We start from the raw sequence: 22,140 nt of genomic DNA, 5'->3' as shown, positions 1-22,140 counted from the left end.
AATGATCATTTATCTGAGGTAAATTAATACGCGGGGAAATCAGATGTTAGACTCATTATGCAAATTAGTCTCTGTGCTTATTGTTAATCACCATGCATAAATAAAAAGCCCCATCTGTATATTTCACTCTTTTTTAATGTATTTCTTAATTGAGGGAGAGGGGTCAGGGGTCATTTCTCAAAGGTGATTTCGAAAACAGAAACACTCAAGAGGACAACCATGATATTGACATATTGACATTTAAATCTTTATGCATGACCCAACTGTATGTCAATTCTCATTATTCGCTTTGTGACCTGTGACCAGACCAGCTAATTACACATGGCCTCCTTTTCAACTTGTGCTTAACTTGTTCATCAGTGTTATAGTGACTCGTAATGAGTGAGAGTGGACACAGTTCAATTCTAAATCTTTGCTGTCTCAGAGGAAATTTTAACTATTTTTTCGTGTATAATCTATTTTACAGTGGTTTCACCTTTATAAATATTATGACTGTAACAGGAAATATCACATAACTGTAACCAGCCGCAGGATGCTGATGCCAGAAATGAAACCAAACCTGCACAAATTCAAAACTGCCGAGTTGTGAACAAACCTCTTTATATGCTCAGTTCTGTCAATATACTGTCAACTCACGCCACATTAAGCAGCTTTTAAATTAGAGAGTTAGCCACCAGTGGAAGAAATACACATATCATTTGCTTATAGTAATAATATGAGGTCGCATGCGTAACCTTACAGTAAAAGCACTAGAAATACCAAGTCAAATATTATATGTTATTATATTGCTGGATTATTAATATTGATGCATTAAGATGTAAGCAGCTTTTTAATAGTGTAGCATTTTGAGGTGAAGCCAATTTTAACAACTGGTGTACTTTTGAGTAGTCTCATTAGGGTTTTTCCGGGGGTGGGGTTGTGGTTATGTCATTTTATGGTCTGCAGCACTCAAACAAAGTGTTCAGATGGGTCTGGCTATGTGAGATGACTCAGCGACAGCCTCATTCAGCAAGCAAAACTAGTAGCACAAAGAGGTCAGCAACAGCAGAGACAGTGGAGAAAATATTGGGGAGCCAGCAGCAAATTTCACATCTAACTTCTTAAATCAAGAGTTTATTTTGACCAAACCAGAGCTTGTGATTGTTCGAACAGTGGGAAGACTAACCAAGACAGTTTCGGTGAGTTTTATTTAGTTTGTCGAGTTTGAATGAATGAGTGTGTTTACAAGTTTTAGTTCGATGAGAGAAAAACTTGAATTCAGAAGGTGTATGGTTGTTCATTTCTGTTTAATAACGAAAATAGATGATATAATATTTTCTTTCTTAAAATTTTGTGAGTTGATTTTGTTTATCAATTAGACTAAATGTTCTCAGAGAGCTTGTGGGATGCTGTTTGTTAAAATTTTAACAAATAATAAAGCTTATCCCATGAGCTGATGTTTTGTATGTAAAATCTTATACCTTTCACCTAAATGTAATAGAGCCAAAAGAACACCAAATCATAGTGGAGTAGAAGTATGAAGAAATGGAAATATTAAGGTAAAGTACTTCAGATTGATCAAATATTGTACTAAATTAAATCGTTATATTCCAACTTTTAGACAAAATATGCTCTCTAGCTTTTTATAGGTATGATTACTTAAAATGTTTCATAAATAACGTATTACAGTATCTTACTGGAGTAATAGTCGAAATTCAGACTGACCAACAAGCAACACTTTTTTTGTCCCAATTTCAATTTGATTCAATATTTCAAAAGTGTTGCATACAATATAGATAGTACAAAAGGCAGAACAACCTCAGTAGAATACGCTCACCTCCACATCCAAAGCAGACTACACATTCTGACATTTTCTGCTTTCAACAATGTCCATATAAAGCCGGATGTCTGTATGACCTCTCTTACCGAGGTGTTGCGGGAAGAGAGCATTGTGCGAGTGACAGCAGAGATGCGCGGGGAGTGGATGAAGGGTTAAATGTCGGTGTCAGACATTGGCTGTTGATTACAGAGCCGGAGGTGCAGCAGAGCCTCTGTCACTTTAGCTCAGCCGTGCAACACGGAGAAAAAGCTTTTATCACCAGATAAAAGGAGCATGTCAAAGGTAACAGCTTAAATGCATCTCCAGCGTCAAAAAGAAGTGGGGGGACTGAACCAACAGCTGTGCACGCAACCTCTGGATGAGCAATGAAGATGCTGCCTTTATTCTTGTAATTACTTGATTTAAATGATTAAAAAAAATCTTTGTTTTTTGTCAGACTCTTAGAATTCTGTGTTGGACATTTTTTTTCAAGATGGGTAAACATGTTTTATGAGCATGGTAGTTCATCCCTGATCTACCAAAATAACCCAATATTCCCTCTTTTTTTAGCTCGGTTTTTGGTCCTGAGGGAAATATCTGGCTCTGTAGCTGCTAAATGCTCCACTATGTTCACCAACTAGTCGCTAACTTAATCTCTCTTCTGTTCAGTGGGTTTTCAGAGCGTTTCCACAGGAAACAACTGTCTGCTGCTGCAAGAAAATGTTGCTATGGTATTTAGAGTGAACTAAAACAGTAAAATTACAGACCGGACTGCTTAAAAATGAGCAGAAACTTGTAATGAAGCTCTGTAAAATTGAGGGAGTTGCAGATTCGGGTGATTACTCTGTAGGTTCATAACCACAAGCGACCTCTTTATCGTCATTTGATATATGTCATTATCATAAAATATCGATTAAAGACGCTTTAATAGTGATAGTTCATTTCTGACACCTGAGTCTACTCTATTTGCTGTTGAAGACTGTAAGATTCAGTTTAAAGCTCCAAAAACTGGTTAGTGGGCCTGTTAATTGAGATTATTTTGACCTTAAAATCTTCTTTTTATGTCATAATTCAAAGTGCAGCTGAAAAATGCTCATAAAACCTCAACCTTTTCACCCGTGTCTAAAAAAAACAATACATCCTCCTCTGAAAGGGTCTGATAGACTACCATATAAGCACGGATTTGGCCTCTGAGCCAGTGGGCAAATCTCTGGGGTTCCTCGTCCTCGCTCAGAACAATGCATTATTTCCGTTTTTCTCTTTCCTACGGTGGTCGACCTCATCGTTAAAACAGGAGAAACAGTGATGCTGCCGTTGGTACGAGGCAGGAAAAAGCATTAATATGGATAAAAGCTGTGTTTCTGTGGAAGATTTGTCTCTTAAGTCAGCTACCACTGAGACTGCTGCTTCACATACTGTATATTGGAGCGGCACACATCAGAAAATCCTCATTATAGGGGTGCATGCTCTATGTGTGTGTGTGTGTGTGTGTGTGTGTGTGTGTGTGTGTGAACATTTGTCTATATTGTAGCACAAAACATATATGTGCTCACCATGCTGAGAGAGATAATGTGTTATAAAGACTCACCATAATCCATGAGTCGTTATGGGCTCAAATGACTAATTTTTTGATTCACCATGTAATATAATGGCTCACTATAATCCCTCCTTCCAACAATGACTATTAATTTAAATAGACACCATAATCACGTCCACATATTACCAGTTAATAACAGCAGGTGACTCTGCTATTGTTCATTTTGATAATAAAAAAATGATTCCACAGTGGCAGATATCTTCTCAATTGAACCTTTTTAGTGGAGACTTCATAGCGTTTAGCACAAATTTATAATATTAGAGCTTAAAGTTGAACTCACTGGCATTAAGGGAGCATTTCAGGACATAATAGGAAGTTTTTATTCACAGGAAATCCACCAAACTTATGCAAACTCCGAGCTGAGTTCACTCTCCCTGGGTCAAAATCGGGACAGGCTCATTAATGAGGTGTAATCCCACAACGACGGCCAATCAACCAACACTTCCAGTAATGACTGCTGGAGCAGCTCACAAACGGTTCCTTGCATTTTAAGGTTTTTCTAACAGGCAATATAAACAGGCTGCCAAAACACCATTAGCGCTTGGATGTGGAGCGGTGTGGAGTATTATCCGTTCTCATCTGAGGTAGTCTTGGCAGTAGAGCGTGACCGCTGCCCTCTGTGACCTCTGGGACCTCGAGGCGTATGAGGGATCTCCAGGTCTCTGCGGTGTATCTGTCATGGCTATTTTCAGGATAAAAGTTGTAGGGGGTTTGGTCTGGGGTGATAAACCTCTGAAGACAGACTATTGTTCAGGAGGGTTATCAGAGGGTAGACATGTACAGTGAGCCAATTTTAGATCTGACACACTTGTATAAGTTTATTTATCAACTCTGTTTATATTCTTTAACCCACTGAAGCCTGGAAAGCGGATACGTCGTTTTGTAGTATTTGTATAAGCTCTCAAATACTTTTTGAATTTAATTTCTACCTGCTACAGAGGCTGAAAATCTATTATTTAGTAGAAGCGTTGACACTTCTGTTGAATTTCCAGAAAAACTTCAGGTTTTAGGGGCTTATTTTAAAATCGCCCAGAGGTTTTACAGGCGTTTTAGGCATCAATGGGTTGAAGCAGTGTGGGTTTACATAGACAACACTTAAAGGAAAAGGGTCTTCTAATGTCACTTTTAATAGGTTACATCCTATAGGTAAGTATATTTAGCCCATATTTTCCAGTATTTTACATATGATTATATTGTAGTCTTCAGGGAAATGTTTGTTCCTCTATACAATTGATAAGATTGAGGGTTTGCCTGAAGCCATTCCTCTGTGGAAGAAATATTCCTTCTGTGCCACGACTTTTTTTTTCAGGATTCAGAATCTGTAATCCAGGAATGTTAATTATCCCTTGCCAATCTGGAAAAAAAGGGAAAAAATACCACTTTATATGAATTTTAAAGAGTAGAATCTCTTTTTGTACACTATTATTTTTACACTCTGGCTACAAGGACCACCAAGCCCCTAAATTTGGTTGCAAAACTACATTTTTGGTGACCTTGATGTTACTCATGTAAAACCAATACAGATAAGGTAATGTAATATCACACAGCATACAACAAAGACATTAACAGAAGACTTGATAAAAGTGAGTGTTTTTACTATTTCAGGCTTGTTTATTGCTGGTTTATCAGTATTAAATACTGTGAAATAGCTGTTGGATCCGACAGAACATTTTTGCAAAGAGACAACTTTTGGTGTAGCGTTGCCTCGAAAATGTTCCGTTTAAACCTAGAATATTAATGCACGCCATCGGGGAGACAACAGAGATTCACGAGCCACTGTGTTTTAGCTGCAGTTTTGTCATGCATTACTGTCCCATGTCGTGATTTTCTCTTTCTTTATTTTTGAAATTCCCACCAGGCTATTTGACTGCGGGTAGAAGCTATTTTAAACCCGGGGTCAGGCGGATGATGGCGGGGAGCGTTTCCAAGAGAAACCAACTGAGTCCAGAGTGGGGTGTTAAAGCAAATCCAAACAAACAATGGTGGCTTGTGTCTGGGAGATACTGTTCTGTCTGCCTACATCACAGACACCAAATAGTCGACAGGATATGTCTCCCGGACCCCGGAGCCAAAACAAGTCCAGTTATTCTGCATGACTCACAATCCCGCTACCAAAGAAAACTGAATTTGAGCGCCAAAGCACTGATGCGATGACAGATGAGGTCTCTGTGTAGCCTGCAGGCAGCTCAAACCTTGGTGGAGCTGCGAGTGTTGGGAGCTGCTGTGGAACAATTCCTAGAAGGCTGCTGCGGCCTTGATAGTGACTTAGCCGCGACAGCTACTGTGTCTCTTTGACATTTAGCAGTCGAACTCAACAACGCCCATTCCTCTGAGTCGCTTGATCAAAGCAAAAGTCTGACTAGTAGAGATACTGCTCAGGGACAGCAAATCAAAAGGGCTGCAAGTAGAGCTGATTTTCACACTTTTCTGATTGACTGATTAATTGTTGTGACAAATACCCAAAGCGTCCTCAAATTACGTGACAATTGGTGCAAAGTGCTTAGAGAAATGGATATTTGAACATCTATTACATTGCTTCCTGTCCTCTTCATATGACCCCTTTAAAAGGTGGAGTCAGCAATTTTGGAGAAAGTTTGTAGATTAACTTAATACCAAAACAAATATTCCGCTCCTATCAGTACTCCCTTTTTAGCCCCCACTGCCTTTCTCTCTATAAATTAATGGCCTTCCCACTGTTCCGTGCACAAGCACATACGCAACTGTTGCTCTTTGGCTTGAATAATGTGGCTAGATCCGAGTCAATATGTTTCCCATTTACAGAGCCAGGGCTGGGATGACCAGATATATTCTATATTAAATTAATATCTTTGAAATGATCTTGTGTGCCCTTTGTGTGGATCTGTCCTTTAGGTAAAGGCCATGTGTCAATGTGAGATCATGTTGTCACATGACATCACTTCCATACGTAAGTACAGTACAGGCCAAAAGTTTGGACACACCTTCTCATTCAATGCGTTTCCTTTATTTTCATGACTATTGACATTGTAAATTCATCAAAACTATTAATGAACACATGTGGAATTATGTACTTAACAAAAAAGTGTGAAATAACTGAAAACATGTCTTATATTCTAGTAAGCAAAGGGTGGTTACTTTGAGGAATCTAAAATACAAGACATGTTTTCAGTTATTTCACACTTTTTTTGTTAAGTACATAATTCCATATGTGTTCAATCATAGTTTTAATGCCTTCAGTGAGACTCTACAATGTAAATAGTCATGAAAATAAAGAAAAGCGCATTGAATGAGAAGGTGTGTCCAAACTTTTGGCCTGTACTGTATATCACATAGTTATGATGTGATGAAGAGTCTGATTCAGTTAAGTTACTTATATAAGTTAAAATAGCTTAATATTGACTATTGGTTTCAAACAGGACACGCAGTGGTCTCCTGGTTTTAACCTCCTGTTTGTTTATTAACTGAATGAGATTCATGCATTCTGCACCACATGAAAACAAGACCTTTGTAGATCTGCATTATATTAAATGCGGCTCCAAAAATGTTCATCCCCCAACTGACTTTGAGACCTTGATTGTATAATGAATTCAACTTATTAGACTCCAGTAGCTGTCTCATTAGCCGTCTCTCCCTCGCTGCATGCATATATTTACTGCCAAGCAATAAATTACTGAAGAAAGTATTGCCCTGTTAAATTCTCATTTGGTCAAGAATAGACTTTCTCCTATCAGCGGCTGAATGACACCAATCACTGGGGTGTTTTAACGTGTTATAATCACCCCTATATATATGGGGTTAAAACTTGATCAAATGTATCTGATATTTATCCCCTTTCATCTCCTAGTAGATGCTTATTCAGGCAGAAATGAGGCAGAGTAGTGAAACTAAGGCTGGTGGAGGTTTATTTCCAACTTAAAGTATTCCAAAAGTAATTTGTCTTAAACAATGTGACGCCATTCTGCCATTTTACGAGGTATTACAGAAGCTGCATGTCAAAAAAAAAGTTAATTAGAGTTGTTCTGTTTAGATCCAGGGGAGATTCTCAGACAAATACCTCTATTATTTTCCAACCTGCCTTTGTGATCCAAATTGATGATGGATTAAGGATGTGAGACAAAATGAAGCAGGAGGCAGAGTGATTTCCATCAACATGACAGCTCTCAGCAGGTCGAAACACAGCGAGCAAGCAGCAGATGCAAGTTTGATTACAGCATCTCCTGCTTGTGTTAAGCTAACAAACCATTACCAAGGCAAAAACAGAAACAGACCACCCATGTAGTAAGGTGGCTGTACTGCACAATAGCTGAGGCCATTATATAGCCGTATTGGCCAAAGTCTCCACAACAAGCTCTATGGCAACCCTGCTGTGTTATTCTCCCTTTTAGATCGACCATATTCATTTCCTGTACACTACACTGTGGGTGCTAATTACGTTGCGTTCCTCCTCTTATCTTCTCTGACGTAAACGTCTCCCAAGCAACATCAAGTCACCAGACCAAAACACGTTGCTGCCTCTAAGCTTTATTTAGAATATTTGATCTGGAATATTTATTCAGGTGACTGATTACATAAACCAAAGAAGAACCTCTGTTCATCAGTGACATTTATGTGTGGCTCTGCAGCTCTGAGCTCTGAATGAACAAGTAGTTATTACCCTGACTGTGCTTCATTATTTTGTAATGGAAAGATACCTGGGCTGTGCCTGTTTCTAGCAAATAGTAGAAAAATAAAAATTATCTCCTGATTCAATGACATTCCCCTTGTTACTTTGGCTGTATGTTTTATGTTGTTTCATTTAAACCATACTATAATATACATTTACTAAAAAGTAAGACCTGTGAATCAATTTTTCCTTTTATCTTTACTCACTAGGTTTCTAAAAACAATTTTAAAAAAATCTGAGTAATTGGGGAGCTTTTTATAAAAGCTTCCAAGGCAATAAAACTAAATGTAATGTTCACAGGATTGTATTTCCTTTATTCAGACTGTCCGTAATAAATGCATCAAATCAAATTTAAATCAGCATCATGCAGTATTAAATGTGGCCTGAGGTTATAGCTGGCATTGATGGCCAATAATATTTTATACAGATTGCATGTTTTTTAAAAGAATGGCATAAACACTGAACAGTAAAATCTGAACAATAAATAACATTCCAGTGATATTTATGGTAAATTAAATTGCTTTTGACCAACAGTCAACTTCTTATCAGTTCCAGCTGTAGACGAAATTATCCTTCTGAGCACTGGTTTGTACACATGTGCAAGGTTTATGTTCGTCAATGTGTTATGGTCATGAAACTTTTTCCACCTACTATAAGTTACAACATTCCCTGGCCTCATATTACCTTTTACAAATGGTTATAAAGTCCCATGTAGTGATTTAAATTTGTGAAAAGAGAGCTAGTATTGCATCATTCCTCAAAATGGGCAGAGAGACCCTGAGTTGAAGCATTATAAAGGCTTCGGGAGGGAAAATTTGTTTCAGCTCAGTACCTCCCAGCCAAATTGTTCCCTACCTTTCACCCAGTGCTCACTGGAAAAAGTTCTAGACACAGCCATGTGGAACAGGAAAGGTATATTACTGAATATAATGATTAGAAAGGTCTTAATATTTCTGCATTCAAATTTCAGTTCAGCATTGTTTTTTATGCTGTGATGGAAGCCATTAGTGGGGGACCCTCTGAAGGTGTGGCCCTGGTTTACAGCTATGCAGGACCATCTTAAAGGGACAGTTCAGATGTTTTGAAGTGGGTTTGTATGAGGTACTACTTATACTTATACTTATACTTATACCTATGAGTAATAGTGTATTACCTAGAGTAGATGGTGGCCGGCATGCTCCCAGTTTAGAGATACCTGTGGTGCTACCAGCATGGATGCTAAGCTATTTACTGCCATAGATGGGGGCATCAACTAAACTTTTTTGGGCCAACTAAATATTGCCTATCTGAAAATAACTAAAAAAAACATCAGTATAAGTGCTATATAAAGAAATTTGACTGCATTACCTTGCCCTCAGACATCATCTTTCTCAGTCTCCAGTTTCCACAGTAGTTTCCCCTCTCCACAGTTTACAGCTTTTGTGGTCATAACCACTCATTTTTAATTTCTTGTATTTGGTGTCCCAGTAAACCACAAAAAAGTCTGACCCAAGAAGCTAATCCATGTGCGTGCAAAAGCTGCACTTAGGAATATGGAAGTTATACGGTCAAGAAAATGTTTGAAAGAAAAATACACAGCAGTACAAAGCTTAAATGTTCGAACTCTTGCATGCTCCTCCAAACTGGGGATATGCCAACTGCCATCTACTTTAGGTACTCACTATGGATAAGTACCTCATACAAGCTCACTTTAAACATCCAAACTACCTCTTTAACATGGACTTGGCAGTGTGACATACACATCTGAAACCCCTGATGCATGCTGTATTTCATATTTACCAACAATCCAGCTCACCGCCTCAGGCTGCCACTCTTAACTCATTGACAATTGTACTGCACACAATCCGGCTCTCTTTGCCAGAGATGATCATTAGATCACAGCTCTAAATCTCCCAACATGGGCTCATATCCTAATGGAGCACCATGGGGCTTCTGAGTGAAGCTCTAATGTCATCAAAAGTGAATGAAACCCAATTTATTATGATGACAGTCAAAGGGAGCATCAATTAGGCACAGAGCTTGTTGCAGCAGAATACAGATCAGCGTTTGGATGCGGGCCCATCAGCAGACCCAGATATGAGATGCAGTCACTTAGCTAACGTGCACTCATCCCACCGTGTGAAGTGGGAGTCTCATCTCTAAACTGTACTTCACTCCGGATGCTCATGAACTCGTGTGTTTTTGGGTGATTGATAATGCACATTAACATGGATTAGGACCCAGCGTAGGAGTGTATCCGTGTGCTCGGAGGAAAGCACAAACCAATAATGAGGCACAGAGGGTGCATAAATATCCAACTACTATCATCCACAGGAGAGAAAAAAATGTTCTTTGAATACTTAAAATGACAGGCCTAAATGTTTCACCTAAAAATAAAATTAATATGTAGAGAGAGAATTGTAATGTCGAGTTCATGCCTCTAAAAACTTGAAAGCTTCTCGGATAAAAGACATATTAAATAAATAATGATTTTTCGAAAGCATAATAAAGTGTTACAGACTTTGAAGATAATGCTTGAACAAAAATGTGTCTTGAACAAGAATGTCCATGTGATGAGGCGCAACATATCACTGTGTAATCTCCAAATGGCCCGAAATCTTCCACTGCACTTTCCCTCATCAAACCTCTGACAGATTTGGGTCTCCTGCTGCGTTGTGAAGAAAAGTGTGCTGTTAGATTCACAGTGGTTGCTGCAGTAATTGGTCACTTAATATTTCTTTCTTCTCTCGGGCAACACAACAGTGTGTAGACAAATAAACGAGCGCTGTGTGCTTCTGGTTAATGTTTTAGATATTTCCTTTCGTACAGCAGCAACCTTTACATTTTCTCTGGGGCTGTCATGGTCTTTATGTATATTTTAGTTTGATCTCAGACGTAAACAGCAAGTAGCCCCATCTGTGTTGCACGGGCAGTATGTTCTATTTTCAGCGAGCTGTGCACTGTGTAGTATGTTGTGTTTTTACAGTACTTGTTCTGCTTCACTACCATCAGGCTCATTACACAAACCCTTCGCATTCACGTCTTCTCTGCAAACAAGCCCAACACTGCGATGAAGTGAACTTTGCCCTTTTGCAGGCTGTACAGCACCGGGGGTAACGTCACGATGATGTGACTTCATGTGACAGAGAAATAATGTATATAAAACCCTTTTAAAAGACAAGAAAGGGATAGGATTTGTAAGGGGGGGACTTGATAAGATGGGAATCCCTAGTCGTTGTTATCTGACAGCATGCAGAAGCTCTCACCAGAAGTAAAAAGAGAAAAAAAACATAAAAAATGCCACTCTAACAAGCCTCCTGGGACCTCAGCTGCCTGCCTTTCTGAAGAGAGAACAGCTTGTCTGATCAAAATGTTTTAAAAGACTCCAACTGAAGCAGCCTGCTGTGCTTCATGTACATATTCTGTCCATACGGCCCCATAGTAACGGCTTTGTATATCGGTTTGGTCATGTGCAGCCATCAGACCGTGCTGTTTGGATTACGTAAGAAACGTGGCAACAAGTAGGAGCTGGAATAACAGTAACTAACACAGCAACTGACAGGGAGCAGGATTCTCCAAGGTGTTAACACAACTTTAGTTTCCTCCAATACATAAATGTTTATCCATGGAGGCTCAATTAAACAGGCACATATTTTTACTGCAATGCTTGACTTCACATTCATGTAGCTACACACCATATTTATAACCAGCTAGAGGCTGCGTCTCATAAATATATATTCTCTTAAGGTTGCTTTTCAGACTGTCTGAAAAGGGAGGTCCTCTTGGTTCCTAGGAACAGGGTCCAGATAAGATTCAGTCTAATCAGGTCAGATAGGATATCAATGTATTGCTGCAGGTCTCGGATCTGTGTGTAATTCCCAAGTGGATCCATGTGAGGATTCAAAATCTTTTCAAGGCTGCTTAATTAGCTTGGATGGCATCAGGATTCTCGCGATATCACACGAGAATCACTGGTTATACATTTGAGTTGCACAGTTCAGTCATGGGTTCTTCCAATCAGCATTTTGTGGGGAGCTACTAGTAGCCAAGTGTTTGTGCATTTGTTAAAAAAAAACAAAGGCGGCTCCTAAAGAGGTAAGAAAGGCTGCAACAGCATCAGTTATATCAGAACTGAGTATTTCTTCATTAAAAGAGGAGCAGGGCATTGCACTGAAGGCTTTTGTTCCTGTTGTTAGTGTTTAACAAATGTTTCATCCAATCATCTGCCAGGTATTTTTTGAATGTGTCTGCACTCAATTTCCAATGATTGATTGTCAGATGGTTATGAGTAGCAAAATATCTGGCAGCATCCGATTAGCTTGTTGACATGTGTTGCATCCTAAGGACTACAGTAACCATTGTTGGGCCTACTCAGGTCATTCTGTGTCTTTTTAAGAAAAAGGAAATTAATCAGATTTAGGTAGGTTTTTCATTAGTGTGTTTTGGACAGGGTCCCAGACAGAGATGTCAGCACTTCACTAAACACATCACAAAACGAATGATGCCTCAAAACAAAACTTCCCCTCCAGGTTTCTCACCACCACTAGTGTTTGCCAAAACAGCTTGAAAACAGTACAAAAAAACAGACAAACAGGTCTCAGACGGAGGTGATGCAACACTAAACTAGATGTGATCCACCATTACATTCCTTTTCATCACAAGGAAAGAAGAATATTGATGCCCTTCTAGACTTTTGTTGCTGCTTCGTATATATGTGGTTTTTATTCTGCTGTCAGCTGCTGTCGGCTTCTCAATAATTCAGGACTTGTTACAGTTTCCATGCAGCTTCTGCAGAGAGGATGTTTAACTTTCTTGGCACAAACTTGCAGCTAAAGCCAAAGCCAAATACCATTTTTTCCAGACTGTTTTTTTTTTTTATCTATCAGACTACTTGGTATAAAACTTGTGGAGATTGTGAGCTTTGGTGTCTTGCATTTCAGCCACCTTTAAATTCAGACAACCCATTCATTATCACCCATGTTTTCACCTCTTGCTGGGTTCCTCAATTACATGTGGCTGCTACTGATAAGAGCTTCAAAGACACTTTGAACCACAAGGTGTTTCTCACATTAACTTTGTAGAAACCACTGCTAAATGCAAATGGTTCATTGACAGATTTGTAATAAATTACCATAAACACTACCTTTAAGTAATTCATGGACAGGGACCATTTATGTGCAATTTCCTCCGGTACTATAAGGAATAAATTTACTAAAGAATAGGAACAAGCATGACTAAGCAAAATGTGTCGACACCCCCATTAATCTCACTCAGCATCAGTTGATGGGCGGCAATGACGCCGCTTTGAATTGTAACTTTACAGTGATAGAAGAAGAAGAGTTCATGAGCTCCCATGATGCATCATTTAAAAACAAACTGCTCTTCAGCAGTTCTGCAATCAAACCTCTGTACACTGTGCTGAGGGGGCAAGTTCTGTTCGTAATTCATTAAATATTTGGTCAAAACAAAACTTTCTCTAAGAACACCATAACTTTAGTGCACTTGTAGTGGGTTTTTCCTTCTTTTTTGCAGAGACGATTTATATATTTAAGTATCTGCTGGCTATTAGATGTTTTTTTAATCTCAGTTCTCAATGGGATGAACTGATAAATTACACAGATTTCAGTTCAGAAGAGAAATATATTTTTCTTTTTTTAGTTCCGTCTTTAAAGCATCAGTCAGCATTTTGTGTTCTGCATATTGACTGTAGTGCTGCAACAAACTGTAATGTTTCATTTTATGGTCTATTGTTTAATCACTTATTTATTTTTTTAATTATTATTATTATTTATTTATTATTGAAAACTGAATGCTCCAAATGTATTTTGAATTAACAAAAAATATAAAACATTTAAACTATTACATATTATTTAATAATTTGTTTATTATTGGTCATTTAACTCTCTGTATGTATTTTGAATTTTAAAATAATATAATATTGTTTAATAATTGATCTATTATCAAGAGCTTCATTCTTCCTATGTAATTTGAATAAAAAATAAAACATGTAAACTTAAATATTATTTAATAATGTACTTATTATTTGTAACTTAATCACCCATATATTTTTATGCTTAAGTGAAGGCAGCTTTTCTACTTTCCCTTTATTTAATGCCAACTTACATTCTTGTTAATAACAGACTTGTATATTAAATTATTATTATTATTATTATTATTATTGTTATTATTATTATTATTATTATTATTATTATTATTATTATTTCAGAACAATATAAACAATTAATCAATTCTCAATAGCTGCAGATTAATTTGAGGTCAGTCCATTAATTGATAAATCTACTAACATTTTCACATAAATGGTTTAAAATTACTGTAATATAATATAATACATGGTTAAAAACTTCTCAAATGATAACAATGAAAATATTTTTCCTGTCAAGAGCAGAAAATATGCTGTCACGATAGGGATTTCTGCTCAAGTGCCAATTTCAATTAAAATGAGTGTCCAAGACATCCTATTATGTAAACCTAAGGACAGATTTCAGAAGGCAACATGGGAGCTCGCTGCCAGACAAGCTGTCCACACAGTAGGGTGGGACTTCCAGAAATCCAAATCAAATCTCTTAATCTTTCCTCTCTCTGCTTGTCTTGTTCCCATCAGGAGTCGAGACTCCCAGCAGCAGCCATGTGAGAGGAGCTGTCAACAAGCAGAGGATGCCCACGCCGAGCTAAAGCAGAGCTGCCCTCCATCCCTCCCTCCCTCCATCCATCTCTCCCTACCGCCTGCTCCCTCCCTTCTTCCCTTCATGAGGACGAGAAGATGACTATCACCAGCCGGCAGTCCTTCAATGTCCTGACGGTCAACTTCCTCCTGCTGTCCACTGCAGGTCTGTAAACTTTAGTGGGTGCTTATAAGTGAGTCTGCCTGTCTGGCCCTAAAAGGTTGATATTTTTTTCATTACAAGAACCTCTGGATCAAAGTTATTATAGATAACGAAAACTAACGAAATAACAAAAACTAGAATTGAAAACACATTTTCGTTAACTGAAATAAAAATAAAAACGAGAGTTTTAAAAAAACGATAACTAACTGAAACTGTATTTTGTGGTTACAAAACTAACTGAAACTAACTAAAATTATAGTGAAAATGTCCTTAGTTTTCGTCTTTGTCAACTTTTTCATACGTAAACCTTTTTGGTTGATATGAAATCAATTTAATCTATCTGGTTTTATGACTTAATAAACTTATTGGGGCTGAAATGGATCAGACAAAGGAAATAAAGGCAACATTTATTGTGACCTTATTGAATCTGGCACCCAACAAATACCCCATTACAAAAAACTAAAACTAACACTAAAACTAATAAAAACTAAACTAAAACTAAGCATTTTCCAAAAAATAAAACTAATCAAAACTAGCAAACTCAATTTAAAAACTAATTAAAACTAACTGAATTTGAAAACAAAAATTAACAATGAAATTAAAACTAAAACTAATTAAGAATCCAAAACTATTATAGTTAAACTTGCTCTGGATACCCGTATAAGAGTTTTCTCATATGATATAGGCATGCTTGGGAGTAGTTTCAACAAACTTTGGATGTGCTAAAATGTGTCCTTTACAGAGTGAGCCGCTAATGCCATGAACTAAATACAGGAAACAACCCCCCAAATGACACACATTCATGGATATATATACAGATAGATGTTGACATCTGATGGCCAGAAGTGAAGTCAGAGACACTTTACTCAGACTCAGAAATATTTACTGCCAAAAGAAAAAGTGTGCTTGGCAGGAAAAAGCTCTGAACCTCAGGGTGCTCTCTAAATGAGGCCATGCTGCATAAAAGTGTGAAGAGAGCACATTATAACCCCAAAAGACACAAAGCCAACACATATCTCTGAGATGTGGAATATACATTATGCACAAGGGAAAAGATGCCAACTCAAGTTTAAAAATGACAAAATAGGGCAAGAGGAGGATGGAGAGAAAAATCAGCAGCCACAGTAACAGGAGCATGGAGCAGGCTGGAATAAACCCGGAATGATTAACAGAGTGTGAATGATGCTGATGACAACCTCATTCAAAAGCAACTTAACAACATTTAACTTCAACAAAATGTGCACTCAAACCCAGAGAGCCTTGATCATTTTTCAGAAAACAAATCCAAATAAATGAACGGTCCATAATGGCAGGTTTATTTTAACAGTGAGAGGCAGAGTATTAAAAAAAAATCCAGAAAATCACATTATACAAAATGTATACATTATTTGCATTTGATTGAGTGAAATAAGTATTTGATCCCTTACCAACCAGCAAGAATTCTGGCTCCCACAGATAAATGAATCCTCTCACATTCATAAAAGACTCCTAATCTCAATTTGTTACCTGTATGAAATACACCTGTCCACAGAATCAATCAATCAGATTCCAACCTCTCCACCATGGTCAAGGCCAAAGAGCTGTCTAAGGACGTCAGGGACAAGATTGTGAACCCGCACAAGGTTTGAATGTTATAGACCAGGGGTCTCAAACTCAAATTACCTGGGGGCCGCTGGAGGCAGTATCAAAATTACCAAAAAAAAGACACAAAATGACAGAAAAAAACTAAACTACTTTAAAAAAGACACAAAATTACCAAAAAAGACACAAAATTACCCAAAAAAGACACAAATTGACCCAAAAAATACACAAAATTATTAGAAAAGACACAGAATTACAAAAAAAAACACACAAAATTACTAAAAAAGACATAAAATTACCAAAAAACACACAAAATTATTTAAAAAGAAACAAAATTACCCCCCCAAAAAAGACATTACATTACATAATATTTCCACTTCTTCCGGTAACAACAACACTATTTACTCTTATTTTGACAGACTGTCGTCTGTTGAAGCCTGACCCTGGCAACAGTTTAGGGCCAGAGCCCAATTAGAAACACACATTTCTGCTTAAAAAAACAAATAAATAAATAAAGATGATGAATAGACTATGATGGTGGTCACACACAGTGTTACTTAGCATCTCAATTATTTATTACACAGAGGAATTTGCACAAACCTGACCCGATTCAAGCTAAGGGGAAGTTAGAGAAATTACAACCTGTCTAGGCCCGAACACATGGGGAAGGGTCAGGCTCAATCAGGTTAGAGCAGAGAATCAAAACTCAGCTGATGGCGGTATGTTTCAGCAGAAAGAAGACAAACTGTAGCTCTGAGTGGAGACATAAATAAATAAATATGAAGTGTGAGCACTGACTGATGTTCATATGTTGCTTGTTGAGAGAGAAAGAGAGAGAGCTATGGCAGTTTCCAGGCCGCAGATTGTAAACATACTGTAATGCAAGAGCCAAGGTGTTAACTGTATCCTAAATTTCAAGAGGTGTTAATGAAATTAAGCAGGTGGGTGTGTTTACATCTGCATGGTTCCCAGAAGCAGCTGTTGTTCATTTGAGAAGGGAGAGACTTCCCCTGAACTCCTCTGAAAGTCTTGGATCGTTAGACGGCTTTATGGTCCACTTCCGCTGTTGGAGGGCGCCGGTTTCCTTATTGCCAGTTCATGCACACACAAACTGCGGAACCCCTCCTTTACGTGCAAGTTATGAGATAATAATAACATGAGTTGATTGCAGAACCATTGTCCAGCCAATGCAAAGGTCAAACGAAGAGTTTTCTTTCACTATATAAGCCACCCTTCACTTCTAATCCTACCGTGTCCTTCAGCACCGCTTCATTTCATTCTCTCTCGTCCAAGGGAAGATGGCTGGCCACACCGAGCTCATTATAACCTGAAAGAGCTCTCCCTCCTTTCAAATGCTGATCCGTCCCTGCCTGAGATTACTGAAAGACTTCTATCACCCCGCAGCATAAGTGGACCTTGAACTAAATCACAGCGACAACACTTTTACTGCCAGATTTTTTTTCGGCTGCACTGATGAAAGGAAACACACGAGATAAAGACAAAATCACTTACAATGAAACTAATCTGGGTGCTCTTCACATGAAACTGCATAATTTAATTTAGACTGAGAATGATCAAGCATAAAAAAATCAAAGAGGTTTATTTATTATAGAATCAGTAAATGATACACATAAATGCAGCCAGATTCACACATCCGCATGGCTGATATCACTGTCCAATTTGAGCTTTTGGCAACTGACAATCAAATCCCTGCATTGCATTTCCTGAATTGCCAAAGATGTATTTACGGTAATTTAGAAACACTGTTACCATTACATAGTCTGGTACACCAAAGAGAGCAGACAAGTTTATTTTGGAACTGTAAAATGTCTTCTTCAGTACATGTATTGGTCACGACTGTGACTGCCAATATTTAGCCGTATTTTAGGATCCTAATGCATTAGTCTCATTAGGATCTTTTTATTTAATGGTTTTAGAGAACTCTTTGGTTGTTTTAAGGTGCTATTTATGTTGTTTCTAGGATTAAATCTTATTTTAACCACTTTATAATCAAATTTCTGTCTAATTCTGATTTGTGGCATAATTTGTGCTATCTCTCTGGTGGTGTTTCTCTGAAATTCAGTGTTATTATTGCCTCTTTTGGCTAAAGATTTGTAATTTTAATTAGACTTTACCAGTTAAATAAAGAATAAATCGGACAGTGCTGACCTCTGCCACAGCCGTTCCCTTTCTCGCAATGTTAACCAAAGTGAAAAATAAATTATGTCTCCTCCTGTGATGTGGATCCCCTCAAGTTTTTAAGGGTTCTTCCTTGGCTCATACTACACTGTTCCACTAAGTTTCATGAAAATCAAACCAGTAGTTTTCCCGATAATCCTGCTGACAAACAGACAAACAAACAAAACCATAAACATAACCTTGGCAGAGGTAACAACAAACGCATATTCCGGGAAGTTTCTTTATCACCACACTACAGCGTCTGTCTCCAGGCAAACTGGAGCGTTTATTCTTGTAGTTATTATCAGTAATAAAAAGTGAAAGGATGCTAAATTGCTAATACTGATTTGTTATGAAGGCATTTGTCCTGGTCCATTGTGATGTGCATTAACTATCATCAGCCAACACTAATCATATCTGCTTCAATTCTCAGACAGATTGGTAAATTTATTATTATCAGATGGAGTCTCAGCAGCTGCTGAAGATGATTCCTGTGATTTCATTTTCAAGCAAAAATGTATTGGTTGCCAGATTCTATAACAAAAACAATATTGTTTTTTTCCCTTTGAGGCAGCAAAGATGCACAGATTTATCTCCTTCTAAAGCTGCAGGGACGTGAATGTACAGCTACAGATGAATGCAAATAAGACAGAGTACTTTTGTACCGCATATCTTTGCTTTACTCTATATTAAACTCGGGGCTCCGTCATCTTGTATCACTCCAGCTGCCAAAAAGAAGTAGGAGTGATTTTAAAGGGCCACTTAAGCTTTGATGAGCAGGTAAAGGGACCACTGTCTCTTTTATTTCAGTTCATTCTATGCAGTAATGTGGAGGAAAAAACTATTTGAAGAACAAATTCTGCATCTGGCCTGAGGAGCATATTTGGCGTCTACAATCTAAACGCAGCAGCACTAATAGATTAGATGTACTCGATGTGTTTTGGGTTGTTTTATTTCTTCAACAATAAAACTGACAGAGCTGTTTGCCTAATGTGATGTCTCCTATCTGATTGTTTTTTGCCTGTACACTTTGCTTGTTTTCTCTTCCTCGGCCTACACTATTATCATTCTTGCATGATCTCCACTCGAGCCTTTTCTGAGGCTTCCAAAGAAAACAAAAGGCATTCAGTGCTTTGTTTTGTAGTTTAGTTGCTGCAGTTTGAAAGGTGTTTCCTTGAGAGTTTTCCGTCAATAATTCTAATAAGGGGTTGTCATTTTTCAGAGTAGGCAGACAAACACGCACTCAAAAGGTCATGATGAGTTACATTTCACTTCACAGTGTTTGTGTGTTTTTCTCCTGCTGTACTGAAATACCTCCTGTTGGACATTCCTGACTCAATTTGACATCTGAATCTTTGTTTTCACACAAACGTGCAGCCCTCTCAGCTCACTACCGAGTGTGTGAACCCTACTCCGACCAAAAGGGGCGTTACCACTTCGGCTTTTACTGCCCACGCCTCACAGACAACAAGACCTACATGTTCTGCTGCCACCACAACAACACCGCCTTCAAATACTGCTGCAACGAGACTGAGTTCCAGATGGTCAGACAGGTCAACCTCACCACCACCTCAGATGGTTATGCACACAAGTAAGTAAATTTAAAAATGTAATGTAAATTGTATTTTTTTTTCCTGTGGAAATTTCACGGCTTAGTGTAATGGTTCTAAGTCGTTTTTATCTGATGTACCCCTCATTTTAATGCATTTTCAACTGGGTGTTATTTAACTCTTCCAACCCTTCCAACACGTTTAACATATGATATATATATATATATATACAGTACAGGCCAAAAGTTTGGACACACACCTTCTCATTCAATGCGTTTTCTTTATTTTCATGACTATTTACATTGTAGATTCTCACTGAAGGCATCAGAACTATGAATGAACACATATGGAATTATGTACTTAACAAAAAAAGTGTGAAATAACTGAAAACATGTCTTGTATTTTAGATTCCTCAAAGTAACCACCCTTTGCTTACTAGAATATAAGACATGTTTTCAGTTATTTCATACTTTTTTGTTAAGTACATAATTCCACATGTGTTCATTAATAGTTTTGATGAATCTACAATGTAAATAGTCATGAAAATAAAGGAAACGCATTGAATGAGAAGGTGTGTCCAAACTTTTGGCCTGTACTGTATATATATATATATATATATAGGTATATATAGCACACTGAATGGAAATAAGCTTGTTATTGCCAAATGACAGTGATATATGTATATATATATATATATATATATATATATATATATATATATATATATATCACTGTCATTTGGCAATAACAAGCTTATTTCCATTCATTGTGCTTTATATAAAGTAAACAGAGACAATAATCAAATATGATTAAAATAAAGGAAGTAAAGTAAAGGTGCATAAAAAATAATGTAATTAAAAGATAAGCAATATAAAAATAGAGATATAAATATAAAATACAGTAAAAATTGAATTGAGGACAGGTTCTATAGAGCTCAGTCATAACCACATGAGAAGAGAAAACTGGGCCTTAAATCTGATACATTTAACCCCAATGACCTCTTTACACACCTGCATCTGCACCTGCACCAGATCTGTGTCATTAGTCCTATTTTAGTCCTGTTCTGATTAATTTTGACTCTCCTGTTCTGATTTCTAGAGTTTGAAAAATTAATGAAGATTTTTGCACCTGCACTCGATCTGTGTCTTTAGTCTTCATTTAATTAAATTAAATTTATTATTATTTTTTCTGGTTTTGTTTTTAAATCAGTTTGATTTAGAAAAATATTTAAGATTTTATAGAATAAATTAAAAAATGTTAGTGATTTACTTAATTTTAATGATATCAACGCTGTTCTCCAGTAACACATAGCGTAGAAAAAATAGCAATTGTTTTACCCCTGATGAGTGTAATAACTATACGATCAATTAAGTCATTATGCTAAAAATAAAAAATATTCTTTCAAGAATGAAGCCATTAACTTTTGGAGTGGATCTGAATCTTGGGTTGAATATACAAATGATGTTTCACTTTGTAAACATTGCGAGGGGATTTGTGCTGCATTCCTTTGGTATTGAAATAATTCAAAAAAAGTTTCAAAAACTTGGAAAGCCAGTGACATTTTTGGTACACATTTCATGGCTCACTTAATCTGTTTCCTTCGGTTGTTGTTGTTGTTGTCTGAAATGTGACTATCTGAGGAGCTTGTGAATGCACCATTGGCCTTGGTGAAGGTCTGCACTGTCTGATTGTCATTCTTTTTAAAAATTAGTTAAATTTGTTTGGAACTTAACTTTTTAAAAAGCTCTAGCTCACATTGTATGCACTCCTCTGTTATTCATTGTGACTTGGAAAGTCCCCAGAGAGCGAATATCTTCACCAAGGCTGCTACTCGAAATATGTCATTTTAATAACAGAAAGTGTTTAGAAATGTTCAGTCTGCTTTTGGATGAGGATCAAAAATTACATGATGATGGACAGTCAGTTATTTTGATTTTGGAGAATAATTAAATACATAGATTCTGAGACTC

General features: G+C 37.3%; 1 protein-coding gene across 3 annotated transcripts in view; it reads left to right on the top strand.

Annotated features, from left to right (window-relative positions):
• Positions 1 to 22,140, top strand: part of shisal1b (shisa like 1b) — a 71,339-nt gene that overhangs the window by 33,953 nt on the left and 15,246 nt on the right. For 2 of the 3 annotated variants that reach the window (XM_059335141.1, XM_059335139.1), the window contains 2 exons: positions 14,639 to 14,864; positions 19,998 to 20,211. In XM_059335141.1, coding sequence (XP_059191124.1) covers positions 14,798 to 14,864; positions 19,998 to 20,211 — 281 coding nt within the window. In that variant the 5' untranslated portion in view covers positions 14,639 to 14,797. Of the gene's footprint in view, positions 1 to 14,528; positions 14,865 to 19,997; positions 20,212 to 22,140 lie in introns of those variants that run through there. The other variant, XM_059335140.1, reaches the window with a different exon arrangement.

The sequence above is a fragment of the Centropristis striata genome, chromosome 6 (genome assembly GCF_030273125.1).
Source record: "Centropristis striata isolate RG_2023a ecotype Rhode Island chromosome 6, C.striata_1.0, whole genome shotgun sequence".
Lineage (NCBI taxonomy): Eukaryota > Metazoa > Chordata > Actinopteri > Perciformes > Serranidae > Centropristis > Centropristis striata.
Note: the sequence above shows the minus strand (reverse complement) of the source record. Positions and strands in the feature narration are given on the sequence as shown.